Raw genomic sequence first — 21,792 nt, 5'->3', positions numbered from 1 at the left:
TGGGGGTAGGGGGGTCCAATTTACCCTTTATTTTCTCCTCAAGTGAATTTCTTTTGTTTTGTCACTTCTCTACTTTCTAATAAACTTCCCTGCACATAAAAATTCACTGGCATTTTTTCCCATTATTTTCATGATCATTTTACTTACTAACTAGGCAATTTATAATGTATATGAAGATACAGGAAGAATAACCCATGTTGAAATCACTTTGACAATAGATACTACATCAGATTTAGATGATTTAAGATTTTAGAATAAAACTGGCATGTATGTATATGTGCACATGCATGTGACTTAATATACTAAATTAGGACAGTTAATTAAAACACATTATACCCTTTAATACCACTAGCACCCTTTTGGAAAAAAGGATAAAGTTTCTGAGCATGGAGTACATGTCAAAGAAATTTTTTTAATTGCCTGTAAAGAATTTAATGTATTCAATTCCTTTCACTTAATAAACAACATTTCCAAGTTATAATCATAGATGGGTTATATGTCCCATTGAGTTCAGTTGAGGAGATACAACGTTTCATCGTATTAAAAAAAAAAAAACACATTAAGGTCTGATTGATGTATTAAAAAGTTATATGTATTTAGTGAATACAACTCAGTGAGATATATTACTGTATTTTTAAGAAAATATGCCGGATCTGGATGGTGTGCTGTGTTTCTGAGTATATCTCTCAGAGTTTTCCTCATAATTCAAATGTCTCCTCACTTAACAAATGTCTCCTCACTTAACAATTCAAATGTCTCCTCCTCCTCACTCACTTAACATAACTTAAATGTCTCCTCCTAGGAGGTTGGAATTTCAGAGTTCACTTTTTAAAAAGATTCTTTTAACTAAAGCTAATTTGTAGTTTTGAGTAGTTCTCAGTTGGGGTACACACTGACTCAAGGTGGGGGGCACATGGATACTGAATTCTACAAAGAAGATTGAAACCTACCCAATGAGTATAATGGCAAGATTTCCTAACCCCTGATTTAGAATTTGAAATAGCAACACCTTTGGATAATGTCCACTCCAGTATTTTGGGGTTTCCTTGTGGCTCAGCTGGTAAAGAACCGGCCTGCAATGTGGGAGATCGGGGTTTGATCCCTGGGTTGGGAAGATCCCCTGGAGAAGGGAACAGCCCCCGACTCTAGTATGCTGGTCTGGAGAATTCCATGGACTGTAGAGTCCATGGGGTCACAAAGAGTCAGACAGGACTGAGTGACTTTCACTTTCACTTTTGGATAGTGTCAGAAATTACTTTCCAAAATAATGTTCTATGACTTGTCTATAAAAATATTTAAAAATTGAACTAAAATTTAAAGCATCATTAGAGCATCAAACATTCTCAACTACTAAAACACTTTCTATGCTGGCTACTTCCAGGATGAGGAAAGTAAGGGGAGCTCATCTGAAGGAAACACACAGACCACCTTCTTCACAAGGGTAATTATCACATGTAGAAATAAACTGAATATATATTGTCTCAGTTGCCAATTGCTACATCACAATGCATGCCAAAGTTTAATAGCCAAACACAGCAACAATTTTTTATTTCTCACAATTCTGTGCATTGACCGGGCATTCTGATGATCTTTCCTGTTCTCACTCATACCACTGTGCTGATCTCAAAATTTAACTGGGACTCAGAGTTCCAAGATTTACATGTCTGGTAGTTGACTCTTCCAGGAAGGAAAGGAAGATGCTTGAAGACTTCTTTTTTAATTTAATTTTTTAATATAAATTTATTTATTTAAATTGGAGGTTAATTAATTTACAATATTGTATTGGTTTTACCATACATCAACATGAATCTGCCACAGGTATACACATGTTCCCCATCCTGAACCCCCCTTCCTCCCCTCTCCCCATACCATCCCTCTGGGTTGTCTCAGTGCACCAGCCCCAAGCATCCAGTATCATGCATCGAACCTGGACTGGCGATTCATTTCATATATGATATTATACGTTTCAATGCCATTCTCCCAAATCATACACACCAAGGAAACCAGAATTGAAAGAGACACATGTACCCCAATGTTCATCGCAGCACTGTTTATAATAGCTTGAAGACTTCTTAAGGCTTAGATTCCAAAACTCATGTAACGCTATTTCCACTGTATGCTATTGGTCAAAGCAAGTCATGAGGCCAAACCAGACACAAAGAGTAAGGAAACAGAATCCACCTCTTGATAGGAAGAACTGCAAGACATGCTGGCCAGTTCAGGGCTGAGGCAGAATGTGGAAGCTCTACTAAGTCAATATCAGTCCTGAGGATCCCTTCCTTCCTGTCTTCCACTTATTTGAATACAAAGTAAGAACATTGATTCATGCAGGTAACATGGATTCCCACCTCTATGAATTACAATGAGAAAGCTTTGGCTACAATCATTGGCAGAGATGGGGCTCCATGTAATGACAGCTCTTCATATTTAAGAGAAGAGAAATAAGGAAAATGAGAACTTCCAGATGGCAGAACGGTCCCATGCGTGCACCTGACATTAGTTGCTCATGGGTTGTGAAAATTTGTCATTTCCTAGTAACAAAAGAGACTGTATGACCCCTACACACTTGAGATTTGATATGATGGAAAAAGCCAAAAGAGATTTTTTACTTAAAAAAGCAAAAGTGAAAATGTCAAGAGGCAATGCTACTCTTGCAATCTGTCCCACCTTCTCCTTCCCCCACTGTGCCCACAAGTCCATTTTCTATGTCTGCATCTCTATTCCTTCCCTGCAGAGACAGTAGCATTGACATATATACACTACCGTGTGTAAAATAGATAGTGGGAAGCTGCTGTAGAGCACAGAGAGCTCAGCTCAGTGTTCTGTGAGGACCTAGAGGGCTGAGATGGTGGGAAGGGAGATTCAGGAGGGAGAGGATATATGTGTACATATAGCTGACTCACTTTGTTGTACAGCAGAAACAGACACAACACTGTAAAGCAATTATAGTCCAATAAAAATAATAATAACTAACAAAACTACAAACTACCAGCCAAAAAATAAATGTCAAGTGGCAGAGAGTGCTATCCCTTTCACTTCTTTTATCAAGAGACTAAGACTATTGAAGCTTTGCAGAAGACGTGGAAAGAGACTCTGAAGCTAAAGAGTTCAGTGTTATTGGCTTGATCTCAAAAGACAGAGAACCCAGAACATCTCTTTGATTTAGAAGGAGGTATGGCAGCTTCCCTGGTGGCTCAGATGGTAAAGCGTCTGCCTGCAATACGGGAGACCCGGGTTCGATTCCTGGGCCGGGAAGTTCCCCTGGAGAAGGAAATGGCAATCCACTCCAGCACTCTTGCCTGGAAAACCCTGTGGACAGAGGAGCCTGATAGGCTGCAATCCATGGGGTCGCCAAGAGTCGGACACGACTGAGCGGCTTCACATTCACGTGGCAGTTGGACAAATTCTCCAGTCATCTCCTGCTAAAGCTAATATTTACCATGGATTAATGGAATGTTTACTCTCCAGTGGCCCCCCACCCCACCCCAGCTGAAAAAGCAATTTCACCAAACCAAAGTCCCTAAAAGACTTTGGAAGCCACCATTTTCACTGTTATACAGATGAACGGTGTGGCTTCTGGTGTTAGGTAACCACATGGTTGAAGGAGTGGAGGAAAGTATTATTTGTCATCATAACATCAAACTGACAAGAGTAGAACCCCCACTATTCAGGGGAACCAAGACCAATAGCTGGTTAGCAAATAAAAAATAAAGTCATAGAGCACTTCCACACCCAAGGAACACGGAAGTTCTAAGGCAAAAACAATTCCTGAAGAACATTAACTCATGATAAATAATGACACATCACAAGAGGAAATGGACCTCCACTGGTTCACCCACATAATGGTTTAGACCTTGCTATTGCTGGGAGTCCCATGGATTTCTCTGGCCCAAGACAGATGATTTTCTCAGCCTGATATTCCTACACCACAGCAAAGACTAAAATTGGATTTTAAACTCATTTATATTATAAGCAGTTCTACATATAGATTTTGTGTTTCTTCTATCAATTCTCTTGCTAAGAATTTCCAGTTCTGGCTATTTCAGATGAGAGATCCTTCCAGACTCTTTTGTAATCTTTTGGGCCCAGTAAGGGAGTTAAAACCCTAGCCCAGAGTCATTGGTTCCTATCCTGAAGAAGCTTCAGCATCAGTTCACAGATTGAAAAATTTGGTCTTAAGTTCCAGCTTCATTTTGGAATCTGGAAATTTGTGTTTTCTTTCTTTTTAATTTTTATTGATTTCTATATTTTTAATTGGAGGATAACTTCCTTGCCACAAAAAGTAGGACATGACTGAACAACTAACATTTTCAAAATTTCTTTACAATATTGTGTTGGTTTCTGCCATATATCAGCATAAGTCAGTCATAGGCATACAAATGTCGCCTCCCTCTTGAAACTCGCTCTCACTTCCCACCCCATCCCACTCCTCTAGGTAGTCACAGAGCACTGGGTTTGAGCTCCCTGCATCATACAGCAAATTTTCAGCAGCTATCTCTTCTACATATGGCAGTGTATATGCTTCAGTGCTGTTCTCTCTGTTCATCCCACCCTTTCCTCCCCTCACTGTGTCCACAAGTCTGTTATCTATGTCTGCATCTCCACTGCTACCCTGCAAATAGGTTCATGAGTACCATCTTTCTAGGTTCCATACATATGTGTTAACATATGGTATTTGTTTTTCTCTTTGACTCACTTCACTCTGTGTAATAAGCTATAGGTTCATCCACCTCATTAAAACTGACTCAAATGTGTTCCTTTTTATGGCTGAGTAATATTCCATTGTATATATATATACCACAATTTCTTTATCCATTCTTCTGTCGATGGGTATCTAGGTTGATTCCATGTCCTAGCTTTTGTAAATAGTGCTGCAATGAACATTGGAGTACATGTGTGTTTTTGAATTATAATTTCCTCAGAGTATACGCCCAGTGGTGGGATTGTTGGGTCATATCGTCGTTTTATTTCTAGTTTTTAAAGGAATATCCATACTGTCCTCCATAGTGGCTGTATCAGTTTACATTCCCAAAACAATGCAAGAAATTTATTACTTTAAAAATTATATCCAGGGGCTTCCTTGGTGGTTCAGTTTAAGACTCTGTGCTTCCACTGCAGGGGACACAGATTAATCCCTGGTTGGGAAACTAAGATCTTGCATGCCATGGCACAGCCAAAAAATAAGTGATGTGGAGAATGGGAATTCTTCTGCAGTCCAGTGATTGGAACTCAGTGCTATGGACTTGGGTTTGATCCTGCAAGCCACTCAGTATGGTCAATAAATAAATAAATAAAACAAAAAATTATATCCAGAATCCATATATATGCATATATATAGTCAGGGGGGAGATTTCATATCAGTTTGGTATCCATGTTGCTGAAGTCCTTCAATTAACTTTCGCAAGAGAAAATTTTGTCTGCTAGTCATTGAAATAATTGGTACACAATGAAATATGATTTCTAATGAAATATTTGATTAAATCAATAGCTGCTTTCATCAAATCAGTGCCATTCCCAGACTTTTCCCTGTTGAATACCTAATCGAAGACAAACTATTAGGAGATAGATAACATGAATTTCTTATGGAGAAACCAAGCAGCTTAAACATAATCAATGACATTTCTTGGTTGATCAGGATGAAAAGAGTAAGTAAAACGAAAGTTACCCACATGAATGGAGATCCAGAGGATGAAATCCAATTGGACTTTCTAAAAGTCTTTATCCAAGCTTCATGACAAAGGTTATACAGATTAGATCACTCTTCACTAATATTTACTGTCTGCCTCTCCTACGTCTTTGGGAGACGTGTCCTCTCCCCATTTCCTATCCATGATTTAGACTTCACCGTGTGATTTGCTTTGGCCAATGGCGTATTAGAAGACACAACCCTAGCCAAGATTTGGAATGTGTTTGCATGACGAGAATTGCTCCCTTGTGCTGTCAGAAATAGGGTTACCAGGTAAAATGCAGGATGCCTCCTTACTCTGGAATTTCAGATAAACAACAAATAATTTTTTATGTAAGGATGCCCTATGCACACTTACACATACTTACACTAAAATATTATATACTTACACTAAAATATTGTTTGTTGCTAATTTGAAATTCAAATTTAACTGAGGGCTGTGTATTTTTGTTTGCTGAATCTGGAAACATGAATTCAGAAGGAAGTCCAAAACTAATCCATGGCCGGAAACCAAGGCCAGCCTTAAAAATCAGCCAGACTCAACTGAACTGCAGACAAGTGGCCAAGAAATAAATACTTGCTATTGTATGTTATAAGAGTTTGTGGTTATTTGTTATACAGCAAGAGTTGACTAATTCAACTGTGGTGGCAATGAAAAACTAGTAAATATATCAATTAGTATGAAAAGATTAACCAGATAGTTTTCCATAAATGAAATAACAATAAGGGAGTGCCCAAGTGTTTTGCTGGACTTGATTTTATCTCAACAAACTTTCTGGAAGACTAGGTTAATAATAATCTCAGGTTTATAGATAAAATTAAGTTCTTACAATTTGTCGCTGATGGTCCAGGCAGGATGGCTGCGTCTTTGAGAGTTCATGTGGCTGAACACTGTTTGAGAGCTCCACTACTGGTGTCCCCATAACTAGGGAGAGCCACAGGCATACCCTACCTCCCCAGGAGACACTGCAGGACCAGCAGTGCTGCACACAATTGCTCCATGGCCCAGAAGAAGAGCTGGGAAGCAGGCTTTGGGGGACCCGGTCAACAAGAGAAAGTTCCTGCCCACAAAACTCCAGCACAACAGCCCCAACGTGGACTGCAAGGAAAGGCTGCTGACCAGACAGAGGTGGAGAGTCAGGAAAACCCCCTGGAGACCAACCATCACCCCAGCACATGGAGCAAAGAGGAGTGGCCCCAACTTTATTTCATCTTTGGCACCAGACCCAGTCTTACTTTATGGAGAACATGCAGTTTGTGTAGTGGGAAAAGCACACGCTAATGTGTAAGCAGAGCCAGATATTCATTTCCCTCAGCATGCACTAGTGAGGACAGGTTTTCCTTCCATAGCTGTGGAGAGTCCAAACACAATCCACAGAGCATCTTCAACCCCAAGCCAAACAGGAGCACAGGTTTGGACTGTCCCTCTGTCTGAAGAACATGAAGGGTACCAAGCCTCACAGTTGAAGGGGATCTTGACTACCTAATGGGCTGGGTGTATAATGCCTGAAAAAAAAAGAAAAACCCTGCAAAATAAGCTTTAAGACATTTATGATATGCCATATGAGATGCACTCTCTATTTTGAAATTTTGTTTTATTTTTTATTGAAGTTTAGTTGATTTGCAATATTATATTGGTTTGGGATGATCAGCATGGTGATTCAATATTTTTATAGATTATACTCAATTACAGGTTGTTGGTTATGGTCCTCTGTATTGTATGATATATCCTTGTTGCTTATCTATTTTATACAAAACAGTTCATATCTCTTAATCCCCTGAAAGGGAAAGTGTTAATAGCTCAGTAGTGTCCAACTCTTTGTGATCCTATGGACTGTAAGCCTGCCAGGCTCCTCCATCCATGGGATTTCCTAGGCAAGAATACTGGGAGTGAGTTGCCATTTCCTTCTCCAGGGGATCTTCCTGATCCAAGAATCGAACCTAGGTCTCCTTTATTGTAGGCAGATTCTTTATTGCCTAAGCTACCAGGGAAGCCCCTTAATCCCCTACCCCTAATTTTATTTTGAAACGTTAGGATGTGCTTCTCCCCAGTTCATGGTAACCCCCACTAGTCCCTGATAGACATAGTGCTTTCAGGAACAGGACCATCACAGACCACTTTGTGCATGAAGCTGAAATTGAAGGACATGCAAGATATCTCAATAGTTTATTTAAAAATAAGTGGAAATATTTTTAAAGCACTTAAGAATAGTAAAAAGTGAAATTATTCATTTTAAATTGAAGAAAAATCCCATTGGATTTTGTAAGCATGTTTGTTAAAATGTAAGTTTAAGGGTCAGACATACTTGGGATGAACCCAGACTCTTGAGAGCTGTGTTATTCCAATTATTTAAGAACTGTATAACCTTGGGCAAACTAGTTAAACTCGCTGAGGTTCAATTCTTATTCTACAGAGGTAATAATATGTAACTCATTTGATTGCTATGATGACTAATGAGGTAGGTAAAGACACCTATTATAGTCCCTGGACTGTACATGTGTGTGTATGTGTGTGCATGTGTGTGTATGTGTGTGCATGTGTGTGCATGTGTGTGCATGTATGTGTGAATGCACATGCTCAGTCATGTCTGACTCTTTGAAAACCCATAGACTTAGTCCACCAGGTTCTGCTGTCCATGGAATTTTCCATGCAAGAATACTGGAGTAGGTTGCCATTTCCTACTCCAGGGGATTTTCCTGAACCAGGGATCAAACACTCCTCTTCTGTGTCTCCTAGTACTCAATACATATAGTAACTTAAAGCTCTTACATACTGAGAAGAAAAATGAGTGCTCACAGCATCAGCAAATGAGACAATACATCCAGAGGGAACTATTACAAACTGTTCTTAGGGGGAAATGGGTATAAGCTTCCGGGAAGGGCCTAGTGAAGAAATTCCTTGTAAAACTATGATACATTAGTTCAAAGGTGTGTTGAGGCCAAAAATGTCCACAGAATGTAAGTCATAAATAAAAATGCTATTTGTAAGCATCAGAATATACTACCCTTATATCAAATTAAAATGTGACTTTGCCCACAATATTTCATGTAATTCTAGTCACATTATGTCAGAGAACATTTAGTCTGTACAGTAAAAATCAACTAATATTATAAAAGGAGCCAAGAGGGTATCTTGGCATGAGGAATATAGAGAATGAACTTGATATGATTCATATTCATGATATCTTTCATGATGTCATTGAAGCAAAAATAAAACTGATACCCTCATGACAACAACAAAAAGCCTCCTCCTTGTAGCTCAAGGGGGTAATTTTAGGACAAATGTCATTTTAAAAGCATTTGATTAGTGATTTGCAAGCTCTTGGCCCTTCTTTTTCCATTTAGTACATGGCTGACAGGACAGGATTCTTTTTTTTTCAAATTGAAAGGAAAAGTGTAAATTTACTTCATATATCAGTTCAGTTCAGTTCAGTCGCTCAGTTGTGTCCTACTCTTTGTGACCCCATGAATCGCAGCACGCCAGGCCTCCCTGTCCATCACCAACTCCCGGAGGTCACTCAGACTCGCGTCCATCGAGTCAGTGATGCCATCCAGCCATCTCATCCTTGGTCGTCCCCTTCTCCTCCTGCCCCCAATCCCTCCCAGCATCAAAGTCTTTTCCAATGAGTCAACTCTTTGCATGAGGTGGCCAAAGTACTGGAGTTTCAGCTTTAGCATTATTCCTTCCAAAGAAATCCCAGGGTTGATCTCCTTCAGAATGGACTGGTTGGATCTCCTTGCAGTCCAAGGGACTCTCAAGAGTCTTCTCCAACACCACAGTTCAAAAGCATCAATTCTCTGGCGCTCAGCTTTCTTCACAGTCCAACTCTCACATCCATACACAACCACAGGACAAACCATAGCCTTGACTAGACGGACCTTAGTCAGCAAAGTAATGTCTCTGCTTTTCAATATGCTGTCTAGGTTGGTCATAACTTTTCTTCCAAGAAGTAAATGTCTTTTAATTTCATGGCTGCAATCACCATCTACAGTGATTTTGGAGCCCAAAAAAATAAAGTCTGACACTGTTTCCACTGTTTCTCCATCTATTTCCCATGGAGTGATGGGACTGGATGCCATGATCTTCGTTTTCTGAATGTTGAGCTTTAAGCCAACTTTTTCACTCTCCTCAAGATTTAAATTTATAGAACTCATTATAAAGGGTAAAGTATAGGGTGAAGATACAATTGAAAAACAATAAAAGGAATTAGACAAGTGCATATCTCACAGAGCCACAATGTGCTACCAAGGGAAACCAGACTATACTTTAAGACCTGGGAAAAAGCAGCACCCCCACCCCATCCCAGCTCCAATAAGTCAACCTCTATTGATCCTCTGTGCTGGTGCACAGATCTGACCTAGCAAGCAAGCCCTGAGGCCCTTTTGGATTATCTGTCATTGGGGTAAGTTGTTTCCTCATTCATTTTTAGTTGGGGACTTCCCCGGTGGTTCAGGGGTAAAGAATCTGGGTCAAGAAGATGCCCTGGGGAAGGAAATGGCAATCCACTTCAGAATCCCATAGACAGAGGAGCCTGGCGAGGTCTCCAGTCCATGGGGTCACAAAGAGTCGGACACAACTTAGCGACTAAACAACGGCAGCAATCACTGTAAGTGATCCCTACTTGAGATTGTCAACTATATTCCAGTAAAACTGGGGAAGGAAAAAATACTTACGATATTCTCTCTCCTGTCTGACAACTGTATCATCTGCAGAGCCTGATAAACAGAAAAGTCAGAGTAGACATTGTTTACTGAGGAATGAGGAGACTGGGGCCCCATTAGGGGACCATGGTGAAACCACATGACCCTTTTTATAAAATGAGGAGATATTTGTATAAGTTCTCTGCCATCTCCTCGCAGAATCTACACATGCAATGACAACCCCAAGAAATTACACAGATAAAAATTGCAGTGGATGCTTGATGAGGGTGCTATTGTTAAGGTAGAGGTTGAGTTTGGTTTGGAAGGTGAGGAGGGAAACCACCTGGAGGTGAATGGGAAGACACCAGCAACCAAGGCAGGACCACCCAGGCCCTCCTGGGGAGGAGTGATTAAACCATGTGGCAGCCATCCTGGGTGCCATGTGGCCCTCCTCATATGGAAAACCACAAACTTGCCTTTCAGTGAGTCATGGAAGGAGACACCTAGGAAACAGGTGACTCTGGGCTGCCTGGAGTGCTACTGTGAGCCTGTTAGCTTCATGTGCACGGTTGTAAATACCAGGTCACTGTTTGGGTGGAAATTATGGGAGTCTTTGAAGTCCAGAAATAAAATGCTAACTACAAGGCCAAAGGGTAATTAGATACTAGCATAATTTGGAAAACACATTCTTCTTTATACAGATTAGAATATTTCAAAGGAAATTTCACTAGCTTCAAATCATGTAGCTAGATTTGGTGAATATAAACAAAACAAGAAAACAGAAAATATCTGTGGGGTGTGTGCGTGGACATAGGGGTAGAGGGTTACCAAAACTGATATTAGTCAACGCTAAATCCTCACTTAATTGGCCAGAATATTAACAAGGAATGGCATGAGTCTCTGGGGATCATCAGCTCCTGGCCAGGGTATATAAAGGGCCCCGAGCAGGAGGAAGACACTCACACCTGGGAACACTCAACTCCTCTCACCACCTCAACCCCACTCGGCCCCACACACCACCATGACCGGCTCCTGCTGCGGCCCCACCTTCTCCTCTCTCAGCTGTGGCGGAGGCTGCCTCCAGCCCTGCTGCTACCGCGACCCCTGCTGCTGCCGCCCAGTGTCCTGCCAGACCACCGTGAGCCGCCCCGTGACCTGCGTGCCCCGCTGCACGCGCCCCATCTGCGAGCCCTGCCGCCGCCCGGTCTGCTGCGACCCCTGCAGCCTGCAGGAGGGCTGCTGCCGCCCCATCACCTGCTGCCCCACGTCCTGCCAGGCCGTGGTCTGCCGCCCCTGCTGCTGGGCCACCACGTGCTGCCAGCCCGTCTCTGTGCAGTCCCCGTGCTGCCGCCCCACCTTCTGCCAGCCGGCCCCCTGCCGCACCACCTGCCGCACCTGCAGGACCTCCCCCTGCTGCTGAGACCCCACTTTCCTATAAGGCAACATCCTGCATTTTAAGCATCCACTCTGCATTTTAATTACGTTGAAAGAAAAATAGACATTTTTTCATAAGGTGACAATCGTCATTTTATATTTTACCATCTGGATATATAAGCAGATGTCCAATCAAATGTGCAGGTGTCTCCATCAGCAGAAGTCACAATGGATGCTAAAGCCATCTTTAAAAGTCCCCAGAGTGGGTGTTGCAAACCCATTCTGAATTCCAGAGGCTGCTCAAACTCTCCCCTCCATCTTTTGTAATGTGTTGCCTGCTTATTTTTCAATAAACTAATTTTTTTCCTGTAACCCCCCTGCTACCTGATTCATTCATTAGTGCACGTTTATTAGTGTACACAGATGAGCAAACAATGAAAAGGAAGACAGATGGAGAGGATGAAGGAGACAGGAGAGGGAAAGGAGAGGTACAGGGATCCAGGTATGAGTCTTAACTGGTGGTACAGGACTGTGAGACCAGTCCTCAGACTGCCCACGTGCATAGGAAATCTGAGCACACTAGGTCCTGTGTGGCTTGTCCTTTGCCCACATCTCCAGGTTCATGTCTCAACACTCCCCAACTATGTTTCACTCTAAACAACTCTGAACTTCTCACAGTAACTGGCACAAGTTACGAAGTTCCCTGTCTTTGCTTTTGTCATGTTCTTCATTTAATCTGGAATATCTTTTCATCTACCCCTTCCCTCCACCCTCTCCATCTACCTAACCCTGAGTCATTTCCAAGACTCAGCTCAGTCCTCTCCAATTGTTCTGTCCTAAGCCCTCCATCATGTGTGGATGTGAGAATTGGACTGGGAAGAAAGCTGAGCGCCAGAGAATTGATGCTTTTGAACTGTGGTGTTGGAGAAGGCTCTTGAGAGTCCCTTGGACTGCAAGGAGATCCAACCAGTCCATTCTGAAGGAGATCAGCCCTGGGTGTTCTTTGGAAGGAGTGATGCTAAAGCTGAAACTCCAGTACTTTGGCCATCTCATGCGAAGAGTTGACTCATTGGAAAAGACTCTGATGCTGGGAGGGATTGGGGACAGGAAGAGAAGGGGACGACAGAGGATGAGATGGCATCACTGACTCGATGGACGTGAGTCTGAGTGAACTCCGGGAGTTGGGTGATGGACAGGGAGGCCTGGTGTGCTGCAGTTCATGGGGTCGCAAAGAGTCGGACATGACTGAGCGACAGAACTGAACTGAACTGAACTGAAGCCCTCCATCACACAAACACACATGCATAACATGCATGAACACACATGCACACACCCACAAGCTAGGTTAGGTGCCCATGAGTTGTGCCAATAACATCCTATACTTCCTTCCCTCTTCACAAGGCATAGTATTGTGATTATCTATTTGTCTACCTCCAATGAAGAAGCCACAATTTGCCTGGTTCCCATTACTGAGGTTGATGTTTAGAATATAGCTGGTAGTCAATTTCTACTTATTGAATCAAAATACATTAGAAGGGAATTGTCTTTATGAAAAGAATTCTAAAAGGTATATATTTACTTAAAGCAAAAAATTCATCAGTTTAACTTAAATTTTCTGACCTCCAGTTTTCCCTGTCTACAAAATGAGAAAATTAATATTTATCAATGTAAATTTCTGGGTAAGTTAAGCAACTTAATGTATATAAAGTGCCTGGCACATAGGAAGCACCCCTACTGTTACCAAACCAATTTAGATCTGCTCGCTCACGCACAGTAAAACAAATCTTTTGACACTGCATTGTGGTGAAGAAAAGTACAGAGTTGACTGCAAGGCAACCAACATGGAACCAAGCAAGGAGAATTGGCAGCTTGGGCTCAAAATACCTGAACTCCCCAATGGATCTCAGGGAAGTGTTTTTAAAGACAAGGTGAAGAGGAGGGTCTTAGGGTCCAGGATCAGCTCACACTGTTTTCTGATTGGTTGATTGTGAGGTTAATAGGGTGATATTTTAGGAATCTGCCTTCAACCTTCTGATTCCAATTGGTCTGGGGTCTCTGCGCTTGTGATCAGCATGCAATTAATTTCTTCCGCCTGATGGGGGGTTTAGTGTCTGCAAAACAACTGAAAGGTATGGCTCAGAATAGTATCCTTGACAAGGAACTGAAAGTCCTTGACTTTGTTTTATGGCTGAACTATCATGATTTTATCTTGCTTGACTGTCTTCCTTTGTTTCTGTGTTTTCTCATTTCTTCGATTAAATTTGCTCTTTGGAACGTGGGGGAGGCTTAGGAAGCTAAAGCTTTTCTGCAAACAAAAAGCAGGCAGGGGACATGGGGGCCCCACAGCATCCTGGCCTGTTTCAATACCATTCATATTTGTTGAATATTTGATCATCGCTATAACAAACAGGCTCAAAAAATGTGCTACTTATTACATATCATGTTATTTTGAGTTGGAAGGCATTCAGGGGAAGACTTTTTTCAGGATAATCCATAACCATTGCCGGAGGCTAATTTTCTAATAAATATAAATGGCACAAAAAAATTCATCATTAGGTCAGGGCTGTTTCAGGATGAAAGGGCTCTTTAAAGGCTGATTTACAGTATGTAGGAAAGAGTCCTTGATGGCAGGGTTTATGAATATGAATAGGGGTTTATCATCAGGGGTAATGAGAACTGGGGATATACATGCATTTAATAGTTATACTTTCCCTTTCACCCTAACCCAAAGGAATTAAACACAAAGCTGTAGGAGACTCCAAAAGATTACTTATTTAGTCTTCCTTAGATTTAAGGAGATAAATACTTAAACCACTTAGAAGAGATATTTTTTTTAATTCCAGAAATAAATCCGACTAGTTCCCTGATCACACAGGCCTTTTGTCTTTTCCAAATTAAATGTTTTCTCTTTTCAATTAATAATACCTGTATCTTCTGTCTTCTACATTTTTATGGATTTTATAATAAACTTGGATTATGAAGAACATCAGAGACTCTTATTACAGATGAGGAAACTGGGGCTGCTAGGGTTAAAGTGTTTTCTCTAAATTTCAAAATTGACAGGTGGTGGAGGAAGAATTTATTTTTTAACTTTTCATTTTATATTGGCATATAGCCAATTAATAATGTGGTGATAGTTTCAGGTGGATGGCAAAGCGACTCAGACATACATATATACATATCCTTTCTCTCCCAAACTCCCATCCCAACCAGACTGCCACATAACACTGAGCAGAGTGCCCTTTGGTATACAGTAGGTCCTTGTTGGTTAGCCCTTTTAAATAAAGCAGTGTGTACATTTTGATCCCATACTCCCTATCTCTCCCTGCTATCCTTCCCTCCTGGTAACCATAAGTATTCCATTCTCTAAGTCTGTGAGTCTGTTTCAGTTTTATAAATAAGTTTACTTGTATTATTCCTTTTTAGGTTCTGATATTTCTCTTTCTCTGACTTATTTGTGTTCCCCACCCTCCTCCTGCCCTTTTTCCCTCAATCTTCCCCATTCCCATCTCTGACACTTATGATTGGAGGCTATTTTAAGGATCGTTTTGGAGAACACAGAATGCATTTTCTATTTTCAGAACTTGCAAAATGTCCTAACATCCAGGGCCCCCAAATTAGTTTCTAAAAAAACATAACTCATGATACTCATACCAAAACACAACTCATGAAACTACTGAAATGAGGGCATGGCTTTTTCTGACCGTCAGAAGATGTCATCATCACTACATGCTTTTTCAATCCAACTAAAAAATCCCAAAATTTATCACCACCTTAGATAATGTTTACTTGCTTCCACTCTAATGATTATGCTCTTGCAGAACATCTGGAATTTGCACAATGTAACTAAAAAAGCCCATGAGATAAAGGCCAGGGACACATCCCTTTTCTAACAAACTTAGGTCCATTAGTGTGCTATAGCAAGGGAGACCACACGGCATTAGGAACACAGGACATCCCACCAAGTGAAGGTAAAGGTTTTTTATAGGGTTTAGAGGAATGGGAGAATTTAGGTAAAATTACATGAAATGGTAGGTTCAAAGCAAAATGCGGCTTTGTGTAAAAGAATTAACAGCAGCGCTGGGCAGTGAAATGGACCTAATGTCTCCTTTCTCTGGAAACCACATAGTTAAGACAACTGCAGAATGTGGTATCTGAAAATCTCGTATCTGATTCTCTGCCCCCTGGATTGGATATTGAGACTGCTTTTGTGTTAAGGTGATTAAGGTCCTATCCAAGCAATAGTGGGATGTCCCCTTATTACTTGGGATTCCCAGGTGGCTCAGTGGTAAACAATTCGCCTGCCAAGGCAGAAGATGCAAGAGAAACAGATTCCAGCCATGAGTCAGGAAGATCTCCTGGAGTAGGGAATGGCAACCCACTTCAGTATTCTTGCGTGTAAAACTCCACGGACAGAGAAGCCTGACAGTCCATGGGGCCACAAAGAGTCAGACATGACTAAGCATAGCACAGCCCTTGTTACTATTATTACTTCAAATAGCAAAGTTTCTGACAGTCCACGATCACAGAACACAAGATTTCTTAGGACTATGTCCATTTGTCAGTTAAAATAAGCAATGCATTTACAGACGTATTCCTATTCCTAATGTTTACATCTCTGTATATATTCTAAGGGCTTCCCTGGAATCCCTTAGGTAAAGAATCTGCCTGCCAACGCAGGAGGTGCGGGAGACTCAGGTTTGATTCTTGGGTGGGGAAGATTCCCCGGAGAAGGAAATGGCAACCCATTCCACTAGTCTTCCCTGGGAAATCCCATGGACAGAAGAGCCTGCTGGGCTACAGTTTATAGCATCACAAAAGAGTTGGTCACAATTTAGTGACTAAACAAACAACAATATATTCTAAGCCAAATAACAATATGCTAAAATAAACCATAAATTAAGCAAGTTCTTATTTTATTTCCCTATATGAGACAGAATTTTTGATTACCACTACTACCTGTTCACTCTTTTAAAATGACTCAGAGTTGGAAAAAGACCAGAAGTTATGCATCAGTGTTTGTGCTCAAAAGATGGTGTGCAGTATTGCTGAAGCTTTGCCACTCTTTTACCTGTACATCTCTGGAGAAATCATTTCACCAATTTGGCTTTCCACAAATTGGGATAAACTATCATGGATCAGAAACTCAAAGGCCTTTAAGAACCAGAATTATGGTGGACCAAAGTGTGTCAATTGCCTCAGCAACCTTTGTTCAATGTTATCTTTTTTTAGCATTTATTTATTTATTGTCACATTTTTTGAAGTATAGTTGGTTTCCAATGTTGTGCCAATAGAAAAGAGTACAGTGTTATTTTTAACCTTTTTTCCAATTTACATTTATTTTCTGTACCCCCATTTTTCTTAGCTGAGACTGAAAACGACAAAACAATTTTATCAATCACCAGCTCATTTACCTCCCTTTGTCATTTTTTAAATTATTATTTTTTTGGCTGTACCATGTGTCATCTGGGATTTTCTTTCCCCAACCAGGGATAGAACCCATGCCCCCTGCAGTGGAAGCACAGAGTCTTAACCACTGGACCACCAGGGAAGTCCCTCCTCTTGTCTTTCTTAGAAGCCCACCTTCACACTTGATGCGTAAGCAAGCAAAATCCTCAGCCAACAAACCAAAGCATCTACAACAGAAAGATAATTAGTCCCTTTATAAATATTTTAATGTGTGTTGAAGAACTCAGTGCAAGTGCTTATGTCACACCTAGGAAGCAAGAAATATTCCAATTTCGGTGTTCTTTCTAAGACTCAAGAAGGAATACTCAGAAGGGCATAATATGAATGAAATCTTTACTTCGTTTGGCCTTACTGTTGCATGAAAAGTTTGTCTCCTTTAATTGGTTTCCTTGCCTTTGTCTTGCCTTTCTAAAATTTGTAATTACTCTGTGATAAGAAACTACAGTATTGCACTGTTTACTTAGCAAGGGTCCCGTATGTTGCTATGAAGTGATAGGCCAATTCAGCCCTCGAAACAGCATTACTTGAGTGACTTAGGTGGTGATTTCCTGATAAACAAGGTGAAATAACACATTATTTTATGGAAGCACTGGGCCATTTGTTCCATTGCAGAAGCAGTACACGTCACCTGTTTGGTTTGTGTAAAACCAAAACCAAGCCATTTTGGTTTTCCAGAAACTCATCCTTCATTTCAGTGTCAATCAGAAACCAGGCTTATGACTCATGAATCTTATGATCCCATGCTTAGTCATGGATGATGAACAGAGGAAAGTGTGAGGGTGGCAACACTGGACTCCTCAAACTTTCAGCTCGTCTGTCGCATGACATGGTCGGGAAGGATTAGCTATTCAACGAGTAATTTTTCAGATGATGCAAATCATCAAGTATTCATCTCAAGGAGAAAAGTAGACAGGAAGAAAGAAAAGCACCTATCAGTGATGCTGGTATTGCTGCCTCAGCAGTTGAATCCACCAATCTGGGGTTTTCATTTCAATGGGCAACCACAACTCCAGGAAACAACAGCTTCTCATGGGGATCATCAGCTCCTGGCCAGGGTATATAAAGGGCCCCGAGCAGGAGGAAGACACTCACACCTGGGAACACTCAACTCCTCTCACCACCTCAGCCCCACTCGGCCCCACACACCACCATGACCGGCTCCTGCTGCGGCCCCACCTTCTCCTCCCTCAGCTGTGGCGGAGGCTGCCTCCAGCCCTGCTGCTACCGCGACCCCTGCTGCTGCCGCCCAGTGTCCTGCCAGACCACCGTGAGCCGCCCCGTGACCTGCGTGCCCCGCTGCACGCGCCCCATCTGCGAGCCCTGCCGCCGCTCGGTCTGCTGCGACCCCTGCAGCCTGCAGGAGGGCTGCTGCCGCCCCATCACCTGCTGCCCCACGTCCTGCCAGGCCGTGGTCTGCCGCCCCTGCTGCTGGGCCACCACGTGCTGCCAGCCCGTCTCTGTGCAGTCCCCGTGTTGCCGCCCCACCTGCTGCCAGCCGGCCCCCTGCCGCACCACCTGCCGCACCTGCAGGACCTCCCCCTGCTGCTGAGCAGCCCTGCAGGATATCACCCCAGGTATTCAGAAACATGTGCCAGCCCTTCAGATCAGATGAGAGACACTACTTTTGAAACCCATGTGCCTGCAACAATTCACTGAGCAGTAACTCTTGATCCCTTTTCCCACATAAATATGTACCTAAATCTGGCCTTCTTTGACAGTCTTTAGAAAAATTCCAGCTTTCAGGATTTGAATTCTTGGCTTTAAAAAATGAATAAACAAAGATTAAAATTGCTCTTGAATAGAGCCCTAGTCCACTGACTTATCATCACTTCTCTACTATTTCAAGATGAGATATTTTTCTAGGATAATATTACATTTATCCTGGGGCTTTGCATGGTAAAATAATAAATTTTTATTTCTCAGAAGCAAATGTGTTTCTTTATTGTTTATTAATCTTCAAAAGTTCATTTTTTAGCTTATGTTATACTATGGGGGGTCAGAAGCAACAAGTGAAGAAAGATTTTCCAAGGGCCATTTATTTTTTAATTTTAGGAACAATTCATGCACAAGGTCTCTAATTTTAATAGCAATCCAAATAATTTAGAACCTCTTACATGGACCACCTTCATATTTCAAGTCAAAGTTTTCATTCATGCTGAGGAAGTGCAGAGTTGACAGGAAGTCTCTCTGATCCCAAACTTGACTAATGAATCATTCTCACATCTGTGATAAGGGGGAGGAAACCTAAGTCCTAAATATTCATTGGAAGGACTGATGCTGAAACTTGAGCTCCAATGTTTTGACCACCTGATGCGAAGAGCCGATTCATTGGAAAAGATCCTGATGCTGAGAGAGAGACTGAAGGCAAAAGGAGAAAAGGGCAGCAGAGGATGAGCAGTTAGGTAGCATCGCTGACTCAATGGACATGAATTTGAGCAAACTCTGGGAAATAGTGAAGGACAGAGTAGCCTGGCGTGCTGCAGTCCATGGGTTCACAGAGTGAGACACAACTTGGTGACGGAACAACGACCGCCTAAGTCAGAATCCCATTTGTTCCCTGACCTAGAAAACTGCAGTGAATTGATACCTGGAATTCCTAACCACTGAAATGCCTGTCCTAGAAGAGCCAGTATGCCATATTTTCCAGAATCCCTCCAGCCAAGGAAGGAGAAATGTAGCTTGGCTAGAACCATTTCTAATTTAGAACTCTAAACAATTTTACTATCCAAACCATGCTAATGTATTTGAAATAATAACATTAATCCACAGTAGATATGTTTTTGTGGCTTTTACATACTTGTAGGCTGGTCAGGAAACTAGCCACTATTGTTATCCTGAGAAATAACGTATTGACTTCCTGACATCTGATATTAAAGAGTTTTTGGAATGTGCTGTTTACACACCTGGTCTCATCTACCTGCCCAGCTACAGAAATCAGGCAAGGAAATCTTTGTGCAGACCCAGAACTTGACTGACTTTGTTCACTGCTGGATTCCCATTGACCAGCACAATACTTGACACATAGTATATGATCAGAAATTAGTTACTACATAATTGAATGAAAACATTCTAAGGGGTTGGAATACAGAAAGATTTCATTACACCCCAGTTCTCTTCTCAGGCTGGACATGTGCATTCTTACAGTAAAACAATAAGCCACCGCTTGAAGAGAAGTAGTTTTCTTGGAATAAAGTTTTCTCAACAAGTAGCTCATTAGTTTTAAAACCTTTACATTGTCAGTATGTACAATGGAATTTCCTCTTAATTAAGTTTGACACTTCTGTTGTTGTTTAGTCTCCAAGTCACGTCCGACTCTTTGTGACCCCATGGACTACAGCACACTAGACTTCCCTGTCCTTCAATACCTCCCGGAGTTTGCTCAAATTCACGTCCATTGAGTCAGTGATGCTACTTAACTGTCTCATCCTCTGCCTCCCTCTTCTCCCTCTTCTCCTTTTGCTTCCAATCTTTCCCTAGCATCAGGGTCTTTTCCAGTGAGTCAGCTGTTTGCATCAGGTGGTCAAAGTATCTGACAGTTTACTGGTTGACAGTTCAAACATCCAATTTCTATCTATATATTCTTGATCATTGTTTTTTTATTAATAATTTTAAAAAGTATTTTCTTTAATTCTCTCACTACACTTTGTTTTCCTTTTGTCAGAATTTTCCTCCTTAACCTTCTAGAGACTTGCTCATCTTGTAGCGTTTTCTCAGATGTAGAATGTTCTGTTTGATCCCAAGCTCATCATTATTATTGGATCATGTTTGTTGCACTGTAACACCACACCCTGGTCAGCCACAGTGGCTGGTGCAGGTCTGGATAAGCCTGCAAGGGATTCTGTGGGCAGAATGCTTGAAAAGAAGGCTTAAATTGCAGCCTTCAGTCACAGATCTAGAACAGACTTAATTGTAAAGCACAGGTCAGAACCAAGCACATCCAGAGATAGAGGGGAAAAAAAAAAAAAAACCTGCTGAGTGACATGATTTTCCTGCAGACCCTGACAATTTGAAATAACTGAAAATCACAAGGGGTCTGTATCCAGAAGGAAGCCTAGTACATGAGGGGACACTAAAGCAAGAGACAGTGGGGTAAAGGCAAGGTGGGCTTGAGACCACCTAGGGCTATAGGACCTATACCTGGCGGGGGGGTGGGGCAGTTCATCGTGCTGGCAGGCTGCTACCTTCATCTAGATGGTGGTTCTGTTTATAGTGCCTCAGGACCACTCAACTATGTCCAACTTTAATACTTTTTCCTTAAAGTGTGCTTTGGAATTCTGAGAAGGCTCTGAGGGGGATAGTTCCTCACATTCCTGAGGATACTGATTAAGACATAGAGTTCTTCCAGATGACTCTCAAAATTAGCCATTTCACACACAACAACAATTTTAAAAATAATTTGTCATTAAAATTCCTAAATAAAGCAGACATTCCTTATTGACAGGGAATGAAGTTTCCACAATTTCATTCTTCAACTCCTTAGGCTTACAATGTTGCCATAGATTGGAATAAATAATAACTGTTGGAATAACTACTGGCTCCAACACTAGCAGATGACTTTAGGCAAGTCACTTATCTGGCTTTATGCGTAAAATAAGAGATATAACAATAACTACCTCATAGGA

At 41.5% G+C, this 21,792-nt stretch overlaps 2 protein-coding genes across 2 annotated transcripts; both read left to right on the top strand.

Moving 5' to 3' along the window:
* The first annotated feature begins 11,348 nt into the window (after positions 1 to 11,348).
* Positions 11,349 to 11,747, top strand: LOC128065340 (keratin, high-sulfur matrix protein, IIIA3-like). The gene has a single exon (XM_052658518.1). It carries the CDS (start codon positions 11,349 to 11,351, stop codon positions 11,745 to 11,747), a length of 399 nt encoding a protein of 132 aa, XP_052514478.1.
* A 6,573-nt stretch (positions 11,748 to 18,320) lies between these two features.
* On the top strand, positions 18,321 to 18,719 carry LOC128065339 (keratin, high-sulfur matrix protein, IIIA3-like). Its single transcript, XM_052658517.1, has one exon. It carries the CDS (start codon positions 18,321 to 18,323, stop codon positions 18,717 to 18,719), a length of 399 nt encoding a protein of 132 aa, XP_052514477.1.
* Positions 18,720 to 21,792: the final 3,073 nt, after the last annotated feature.

The sequence above is a fragment of the Budorcas taxicolor genome, chromosome 19 (assembly GCF_023091745.1).
Source record: "Budorcas taxicolor isolate Tak-1 chromosome 19, Takin1.1, whole genome shotgun sequence".
NCBI lineage: Eukaryota > Metazoa > Chordata > Mammalia > Artiodactyla > Bovidae > Budorcas > Budorcas taxicolor.
The sequence above is the reverse complement of the archived record's forward strand: the minus strand, read 5'-3'. Positions and strand labels throughout refer to the sequence as shown.

Excerpts from the sequence above, each read along its gene's own strand:
- LOC128065340 (XM_052658518.1), top strand. The coding sequence starts at position 11,349 with ATGACCGGCTCCTGCTGCGGCCCCACCTTCTCCTCTCTCAGCTGTGGC.
- LOC128065339 (XM_052658517.1), top strand. The coding sequence starts at position 18,321 with ATGACCGGCTCCTGCTGCGGCCCCACCTTCTCCTCCCTCAGCTGTGGC.